The 10,411-nt window shown below is 35.7% G+C and overlaps 1 protein-coding gene across 1 annotated transcript; it reads left to right on the top strand.

Annotated features, from left to right (window-relative positions):
• Positions 1 to 6,794: 6,794 nt before the first annotated feature.
• Positions 6,795 to 7,732, top strand: LOC116100692 (olfactory receptor 51A7). The gene is given in 2 exon segments (XM_031384424.1): positions 6,795 to 6,921; positions 6,924 to 7,732. Coding segments are annotated over 2 exon segments (930 nt in total). The 5' UTR covers positions 6,795 to 6,800.
• The last annotated feature ends 2,679 nt before the right edge of the window (positions 7,733 to 10,411 follow it).

Genomic DNA, 10,411 nt, shown 5'->3' on the forward strand with positions numbered 1-10,411 from the left:
TCTGAGCTATTCTTATAGTAAGCTGGAATTTTCTGCTATAGTCATTCTTGTTAACAACCCCCTTTGAGTTCTGGCTCTTGGGAGATTATTGGTTTAAAGTCATATCATATTCCAAGACAATGTGATGTTATGACCACTCACCACTCAACCAAATAGCAAAGTAAAAGGAACTTAGACCAGCGTCTTCACAGCCTGCTGCTCCAGGTCTGCCCTTCAAGGCTCTTATCTACACATAGCCGATGTCTAGAGGTGTGTTTCAGCTTTGCTCTCATGGGGCACCTATTACATCAGCTCTTCTTCCCTCTGTAAACAAATGATTTCTTTGACCAATGGAATAAAACAGGGGATATAAAAATAAAATGTCAAAGCTATGTTCACTTAATTTTGCCAAAGGAGGCAAAAATGTAGAGATGAAAAATATATCTTATTTAACAAATGGTTCTGTTTGTTTATCTGCAGGAGGATGACATTAGATTTAGAGCTTTCATTTTTGTATAAAAAAACAATTACAAATGGATCAAAGACCTTAATTTAAAACTGGAAACACAGAAACTTGTAGTAGAATGAGACAGTTAGTAGGGAATACTCTCCCAGATGAAGCTGGCAAGGACAGATCACTAGTACCACAAAAATTAACCAGAACATCAAATGATGGGGATATATACCTGAAAATGAAAAATTTCTGTGCAATACCAAAACTATCACCAAAGCAAACAGCCCATAGAATGGGGAAAAACTCTACCAGCCATACTTCAGACAAGGGGCTAATATCCAGAATTTACAAAGAATTGTGGAAATTAAATAACAAGGAAGTAAAAATATCAGTTAACAATTGGGAAATTTTAAAATATTGAGTTTTCAAAAAACACGTGATCAATAACTACTTTTGAAAGTTATTCAATATCACTAGCCATAAGAGCAATACAAATGAAAACTTCTTTGGGATACCACCCTATCCTGATCAGAATGATGTCATCAGTTATTGACAACAAATACCAGGATGTGGGAAAGAAAAACTCTTATTCAATGTTGGTGTGAGTACAAATCGATACAACTATTGTAGAAATCAGATTGGAGATTTCTTAACAATTAAAAATTGGATCATTAAACCCAGACACTATTGTGGATGCCAGTAGGTGATGGCTGACAGGAACCTGATACAGCTGTCTCCTGAGAGGCTCTGCCAATGCCTGACTAATACAGAAGTAGAGGCTCACAGTCATCCATTGGACTGAGTACATGGTCCCCAGTGAAGGAGCTAGAGAAAGGACCCAAGGAGCTGAAGGGTTTGCAGCCCCTTAGGAGGAACAACAATATGAACTAATTAGTACCCTCAGAGCTCCCAGGGACTAAACCACCAACCAAAGAGTGCACATGGTGGGACTCATGGCTCCAGCAACATATGTATAGTAGAGGATGGCCTAGTCACTCATCAATGGGAAGAGAGGTCCTTGGTCCTGTGAAGGCTTGATGACCCAGTATAGGGGAATGCCAGAGCCAGGAAGCAGGAGAGGGTGAGGTGGTGAGCAGGGGGAAGTAGGAGGGAACGGGTTTTTTGTTTGTTTGTTTGTTTGTTTTTCGGAGGGGAAACTGGGAAAGGAGATATCATTTGAAATGTAAATAAAGAAAATATCTAATAAAAATGGACTACCAATTGACCCAGATATTTCACACTGGGTGTATACCCAGAGAACTTCACATCCTACCACAGAGGTTTTCTGCACCATTGTTTACTGATGCTCTATTCTACTCACTATAGCAAGTAATTGAAAATATGAACTAATTAATACCCTCGGAGCTCCCAGGGTCTCAACCACCAACCAAGGACTGCATATAGAGGGGTCTGATTGTTCAAGCAGCGTGTGTATGGTAGAGGATTGCAAAATCGATCATCAATAGGAGGAGAGGACCTCGGCCCTGTGAAGGTTCTGTGCCCCAGTGTAGGGGAATGCCAGGGCCAGAAAGTGGGAGAGGGCGGGGTGGCAGGCATGGGGAGGGGGGAGGCAACAGGGGTTTGTTTTTGTTTGTTTTTTTGTTTTTTGGAGGGGAAACTGGGAATGGAGAAATTCGTATGTAAATAAAGAAAATATCTAAAATAAATAAATTAAAAAAAAAGAAAGCAAAAGTAAAAAAAAAAAAAGAAAATAACTCAATTGTCCATCAGCTCTGAAGAAAAATGAAGTCACATAATTTATAGGAAAATGATGTTAGGATATATATTAAAAGTGGTCACACAATCTCAGAATACCAGTACATGTTATCCCTCATATATGGATCCTAATCTATAGCCCTCCCTCACTCTTGCTCTCTCTTACTCTCCACAGTGTGTGTATGTGTGTGTGTGCGTGTGTGTGTGTGTGTGTGTGTGTTTGGTGTTGTGTACATGTAAACAAATGCACATGTGGGTACACTAGGACATACAGAATGGAGAAAAAGAAAGAATAAATATTAGGGAACAAGGACTGAATGCAGGTAATGGGCACATGAGTCATGGAAGAGTATATAAAGCTAATTGTTTTTCTGGGTTTAATTTTGTCATGGACTTTTTATTTTCAGGTGGTAGATAAGTGAATAAAATATTTTTGATAATGCAAATGTAATAATCCACTGTGGTGCCATCTTCAGAACGATTGCTCTATCTGCACAGAAGTTCATTGAGATGTATAGACTTTGGATCTGGTAAATTTTGATGTATGACATTTTTATTTGCAGATTCTTTATAACAAAATTTAAATAATCCTTTTAACAACATCCAACCAATGGACTGAAGTCAGAGACCCCTGTGTTGAATTAGGGAAAGGCTGGAAGAAGTTGAGGAGAAGGGTGACACCATAGGAAGACTAGCAGTCTCAACTAACTTGGACCCCGAGATCTCTCAGACACTGAGCCACCAACCAGGCAGCATACACTAGCTGGTCTGATGCCCCTGACACATATACAGCAAACAGAGGACTACTTGGTCTGGCCACAGTGAGAGAAGATGTACCTAACTCTCAAGAGACTTGAGGCCCCAGAGAATGGGGAGGCCTGGTAGAGTGTGTGTGTGGGGGGGTGGGAACATCCTCTTGGAGCTGGGGGAAAGGAATAGGATAAGGAAGTGTTGGAAGGCAGAATGAAAGGGGGATAATGACTGGACTGTTTAAAAAAAAGATTAAAGGTAATTAAAAAGAAAGAAAGAAGGATAGAAAGGAAGAAAAATAGCACAATCTAGACCTAGATAATAAAGACACAAACAGCTGAAAAATAAAAACAATACTCAAAACTTAAATATCTATAGGCAATTAAGGGGTGCCAGGGAAGATTGGCTTAGAAGGCTCCATCCATCTTTGAGGGTCTATAGACTGGTGATGGATACTAAGGAAGGAAGATATACCTTGTTCAATGGTGTAGTCACTTGTAAGTTGCCCATATGTCTTTAAATAAATCCTGACCCTTGTCCCTATAAATAAGTTTAACTGAAGTCATTGGTTTGTTTAAAATAAAAAGACATAGAAATAGAATTGTTGAGAAGAGAAAGATCAGTGGGAATGGAAAAGTGACAAAAGAAAGTAGTGGTGTGGGTAATTAGGATAAAAATACGTTATATGCATGGATGAAATGTCATAATAAAACTCATGCCATTAATATGCACTAATAGAAAACATAAAAATAATTTAAACTCAATTAATGGAATTTGCTACAATTGCCCAAAATAATATTGTATTTGTGTCTTTTCAATTTATATATAAACATTGTCCTCAAGTCTTCATTATAGCTTCATAGTTTTGAGTGACTTTTCATTTTTCAACACTATTATGGGTTTGATAAAAACATTAGAAAACTATGGTGGAAGCACAGAGAGTGGCCATCAAATACCTTATCATGAGTATACCATGTAATGCATGAGGGATGTAATTTTGGGACGTCTGGCTAGAAATGTGACATAGGACCACAAATTACATGCACCTAAGGTTTACCAACAGCTTTGTGGATTACCGGGAAAAAATCATTCAGGACTTGTAAAGTGACTTCAGAAGTGTTTGGTCCTTGGGTGTTACTCATTATTTTACAAATGACATAACTATTCTTAAGGAAAGACCAGAGGTATGGCTTGGAATTGGAATTAGAATATTTGATTAAGCCAAGTCCATTATTCTAATTATGTTTCCAGACCTATGTGAACACCACATTTCAAGCTTCATTTTGATTTCCACTGTTTACCTCTCACAGATGTGATCATCCAGTTGCTAACCTGTCTCTGTCTCCTGCTGAGACCTGGATGCTGAGGATCTAACTCACAGATGCACCATGTTCTTTATCAGTTTACAGTCAGAATTCCCTGGAGACTTCCCTTAACTCCCAGAGGTCTATACTCCAGAACAAACAGAAGAGACTGATCTAGATAAAGTAGAGGGCAAAGCAGAGGACTCTTGTTCTTACCTTTCAAGGGAGTGTGCTCCTGTTCTGGTAAGGACAAGGAGCTAAACATTCCATTGAGATCTTAAAGTTAAAGCTTTCTTAAGTAAAATTGTTAAGTAAAATTATAGCATATGTTTGAATAAGTAATTATGGATAGGAAGGTGAAGCAACTTTGGGTTGTGGGTGTGTGGAGATATTTGTGTAAGTGTATTCATGTGTGTATGTGTGGCTGGCAGGTTCATGTATGTGTGCAAGTGTGTCTGTGTGTATGTATGTGTATGTATGTATGTATATACATATGTATGTATGTTTGTGTGTACACGCATTTGTGTGTTTTGAATGGTCTGATGATTAAACAGCAAGATTAAGTACTAGGCTAATATCCTGGCATTCATAGCACTCATTTAATTGATAAAATGTCAAATAAAAGTGACCTTTATGATCAATAAAAAACGCATGACCTTGTCAGTTTAGCATGTGATGCCACAAAGAAAACACTATCCACTTTTTCTTGGATTATTTGTGAAAACAGCTGCTACTATTGATTTTGTTACAGACAACATCACATGGTGTAAAATAATTCTGAGGCAGAAATTCTTTTTTACAATATTCAAGGAAAGAGGATAAAGCATTTGATGCCTTAGATTTACAGAGAGTAAGTTGCCTGGCTGAGCATCACATACAGATGTTCATAAAGTCTTCTGAGGTCTTGTTTCTTATCTTACCTATGGATATTCTAAGAGCTCTGGGCAATGCTTGCTTATGTATTGACTTCTCAAATCATTCTTCTTCCTTGGCACCACCTACAACATCGTAGTCTTCCTCCAACTCTGTTTCCAGTACACGATACTCTCAGCAATCTTACAGCTTCTAAAGTTTTGTGAGATTCAAATTTGTATTTTGGATATTTTTCCTCCTTGATGATCTCATTTATTCTCACAGCCCCAGGTACCAACTATTATATTAATGCTCCTTAATATAATGTTTTGGGGTCTGTAAAAATATTCTTTAATAATCCTGATGCAAAAGCAATTATTAAATGAAGGTTAACTAATAGGTTTTAATAGCTCTGGCCTTTCCTTGGTTCTTCCTCATTACTATAAATTTGGATATTTTATAATTTCAAATTTCTTACATAATTTTCCTTAACTTATACATTTATTCTTTTAAATAAAGGACAGTTTATGTTAAATATATTATATTTGTGTTACTTTGGATATATTTAGAATCATTCAGCACTGGATTATCTTGAATTTAAAAAATTTAAATTGCAAGATTATATACTGAATCTGAAAATGAAATAATGGACCTGTTGATATTAACTCCAAGAATACAACCAGGTTTATTATGTCGATGCAACTTTAATATTTATATTTCAAAGGGAAATTGCATGGTTTAGATGTTTTCAAATACTGACATTTTTATTCAGTTGATCATAGTGATCAGAATAAAATAATCCAGTAAGGTCTAGTCATGGGAATGTATTCATAATATTGCATAAATCATCACACTGTACAATTTGCCTCTGAAATAATAAGATGGAAACTTGAACTGTGACACATAACTATGTAAACTAGGAAACTTCTTCTGATACAATACCTGAGCACGTGGGTGACTAAACAAACAAATAAAGAAACAAACTTTCAGGGTTAATTTCTAACATTGTGTTAGATACTAATGCTTCTAGTAAATGATGTTCACATTTAAATATATTTGTAATATAACATTTAGATATGTGTTTGATTCTTCACAAGTATCTGTAACATAAAAACCTTACTGATATAAAACCAAGCTTATAAACAAAGTAAATCAACTAAGACCAATCAAAGAAGTTGTGTGGATACTTGAACAACCTTCATTTTTTCATTTTTATAAAAGTATTGGTATATAAACAAATATATAATATAGATAATATGGATAAATAAAAGTGTGCACAATGAAAACTTACCTCTTAAGATTAAAACATTAATTACTCACACTTGCTTTCTAGCAGTTACTTTTTTCCAAATTATTTTCTGTGATCTCTGAGCATTTTAGTAGACTAAAATTTCAGACTGTTTTCTATGAAGTTCAGAGATTTGTTATAAAGTCAACATGAAAATTGCTTAAGGTTGTGTGGTGAAAGTAGTGCAAAATCTTTTGGGAATATTTTAACTGAACTAACAAAAATAGTTGAATTGCCACTAATTTAGAAAGGTAGTTAAAATTGTCTTTTGTCATATTAGAGGATGTTAACATGCTAAAGGACTTACAGTATCTTTGGAAAAATGTACTAGTTGCATACATTAAATATATTTTGTTGCGAAGTATGTATTTAACTCATTCATGTAACAATGAATATCACCTAAACGAATGGTTGCTTTCTTGTTACATGATTTCACATACAGCTCCTATTCCTGCACATGTCTGTTTTCAACAACTCCGAGGTCAAGTATTTTCTTCTAATTGGGATACCAGGACTGGAATATGCCCACGCATGGATCTCCATCCCCATCTTCCTCATGTACCTTATTGCCATCATGGGTTTTTTCATTTTGTCATCAAGACAGAGCCCTCCTTTCATGAGCCCATGTATTATTTTCTTACCATGTTGGCTGTCTCTGATATGGGCTTGTCCTTCTCTTCCCTTCCTACAATGCTTAAAATCTTCTTTTTCAATGCCATGGGAATCTCACTCAATGCCTGTTTTGCCCAAGAGTTCTTTATCCATGTATTCACTGCCATGGAGTCCTCTGTGCTTCTGATTATGTCTTTGGATCGCTTTCTTGCCATTCACAACCCTTTAAGATACAGTTCTATCCTCACTGGCAGCAGAGTTGCTAAAATAGGGCTAATTTTAGCCTTCAGGAGCACAGTTTTGGTGCTTCCATTCCCTTTCACACTAAGGAAACTGAAATACTGTCAAAAGAATCTCCTCTCTCACTCATACTGCCTTCATCAGGATGTTATGAAACTGGCCTGCTCTGATAACAAGATCAACTTCATCTATGGCTTCTTTGTGGCTCTTTGTACCATGCTGGACTTTGCCTTGATTCTTATATCTTATGTGCTGATCTTGAAGACAGTTCTCAGTATTGCATCTCTAGCAGAAAGGCTTAAGGCCCTAAATACCTGTGTCTCCCACATCTGTGCTGTGTTCATCTTCTATGTGCCCATCATCACCCTGGCTGCCATACATCGCTTTGCCAAGCACAAAAGCCCAGTTCTTGTAGCCCTTATTGCAGATATGTTCTTGTTGGTACCACCCCTGATGAACCCCATTGTGTACTGTATAAAGACTCGACAAATCCGGGAGAAGGTCTTGGGAAAGTTGTTTAACGTATGTGTGAGATAAGGACTTGGTAATATAAATAATACATTATCTGCAAATAGGTACTTTCAAGCATCTGCTATGCTCACTGTCATTCATCGTGGTAATTAGAAGCTCTGGAGTGAGACATTGGAATTCTATGATGAATAGAATTTATAATTGGGTTGAGAACATTTGCAGTAACTGTACAAGAAACAGTTGAGAGTATGGCATGATTTAGAGAAGCATAGCTAACATTTTTAAAGGAGTTTAAATAAAACATTTATGTGACTGAACAGTTAAATCAGGCTTTAGAGGATTGACAAAATTTGAGTATATTTATTATCCTTCAATTAATATTTATAGAGTATTTCTGAAAAGCACAAAAGAAATCAAATTAACAGTATATATAGTAGCTATTTGGCCAATACTGAGTGAGAGTTTTGGATGAAATGGTTGAACTAGGTTAGGAGTATATAAAAGAAGTTGAGCCCTAATAAATTTGAACATCTTTTGGGCAGAAGGGTAACATGTCAGATCCATATTCAAGATAGATTGAGTCTGGAAGAAAAAAGTAGACAAGTCAACACTCTCCTGAGAAGTGGTAACTCTTAGAATGAGGAAAGAGGGAGCAGAAGTTTGTAGTTTTTTGTTGTTGTTTGTTTTTGTTTTCATTTTGATTGTTATTAAGTAAAAATGTAATCCACATTAAGTTCCTACATTCTAGAAAGTACCTGAGAAATAGCTTTAAACCCTGTATTGTTACTGTTTAGTTTTTTATGTCACAGCATTAGTGACTTTCAAATAACATGTAGCTCTTAAAGTTAGATTTCTACAGGTCACAGAAATTCGTACCAAGATATTTTTCATCAAATTTATTTATTAACATTCTCATGATTTAAGAACTATTTTAAAGAAAGATTAAAAGGTAGAGTTTACACTTGAAAGTGCAGTTGAAAAGAAAGCTAGATGTTAAGATTCTCATGAATTCTATGTAGGGTGCTGAGGCCCCAATTTTGCTTTGAACACATCCAAACTTTTCAAAGATATCAGAGTTTTATAGGATGGATCTAAATATTTTTGAGGATTTCTTTCAGGTGACTAAATATTAAATGTAGCATCCTAGAGAAAGCTTAAAACAGAGGCTATGGGGCTGTTTACCAGTCACAGTAATCACAGATAGAATGGGTCCCTTTGGGAAGATGAGAACACTTGTATGTAGATGTGTATGGAGTAAACATGCATCTTAAACAAGGACCAATCATCAAACTATGAGGATTCCCTCCTCTACTGAAGTGCATCTCTAATGTCCTTCACGCACTGATACCCATTGCTATGTTTGTGAAGAGCTTTTAGGGCCTCTTCTAGAAATTTGGCAGGAATTTGTCATTGGGCTAGGACATGGAAGTAGCCTCAGATAAGAATATTTATATTTGGGCTAATACAGAGCTCAAGGTAAACTCAGCCTAGGAATGTGTGGCTTTCAAAAGGAATAAAATATCTTGGCCATCCTGATAAGCCCTTAGAAATAAGGACCAATGGGATTTGTTTACTGTCTTGTTTGATCTCTTTGCTTATTGCCTTGTTTGGTTACTTTGTCTTTGGTGTAAGAACTGACCCTATTCTTTTCATGTACCTAGAATGGTATAAAAGAAGACTGAGAAAAAAATAAAGATATTTCAGCCTCAGTACTGGGTATAATCATGTTATATTGTCTAATTGTCTTTTTCTTTTCAATCCCCACTCCCTCCCTTGAAACCCTTGGCTGACTAAGCTGGCTTGGTCATATGTTCTTAGATCATACTTAAAATTTGTCCTCCTTTATAGTCTTAAAACAATTTCCAGTAATTTATACTATAATGGCAGGTCTCCATACATTTCATTTATATTGTGTATGGATGTTCTTCTCTACTCTATATTGTCTGTCATGTACTTTGAGCAACATATACACCATGTTGCTAGTTGAGTTATGGGTTAGCCTCTGTTCATGGTAAATCCTGAACTGATGTATTTGTTTTCTATTATTTTGTAACAAACTAACATACATTAAATAGATAAACACAATAGACATGTTTTCATCCTACAGCCAATTATCTTAAAATATATATGTTTCACAAGGCTAAAATCGAAGAGTAGACAAAGCCACATTTCTTTCTGAGGTCACTGAAAGGAGTCTTTTTCCTTACCTTCCCCAGCTTCTAGAAATCACCATTTCAGGACTTATGGACAGCCCTTCCTTCATACTCAAAACAAATGTCATCACACCTCAACATGACTTCAACATAGTTTATAGGTCAGGTTTCCAACACTGATCACTGTCAGAAAACCCTCTATGGATTTGTATTAATAAAAATATCTGACTCTCAATATCTGTAGTTATAATTATATCTGCAGAATATCTTTTGCAATGTATAACAAAATACTCATGATTATAGAAGCTAGGATGCTGAAATTTTTAGAGAGTATGTTTTTCTACTATTATGAGTGTATTTCCTCTTTTTCTACCTTTCATATCTTTAGCAAGGAATCATAATTGTGATTATGACATTCAAAATTGAAAAATAACCACTAAATATGGGTTAGTTAATATCATGTTAATAAATTTATATTAACATGCATCACATGTTTCAGAAGGTAGCATACTCAAAGAAACTAAAATAATTTATTGAAAAGGGAAGTTATTGAACAATTTCCTTATTGATTGCATCAATTTATGATCTCAAT

Source organism: Mastomys coucha, unplaced genomic scaffold, assembly GCF_008632895.1.
Source record: "Mastomys coucha isolate ucsf_1 unplaced genomic scaffold, UCSF_Mcou_1 pScaffold21, whole genome shotgun sequence".
NCBI classification, from domain to species: domain Eukaryota; kingdom Metazoa; phylum Chordata; class Mammalia; order Rodentia; family Muridae; genus Mastomys; species Mastomys coucha.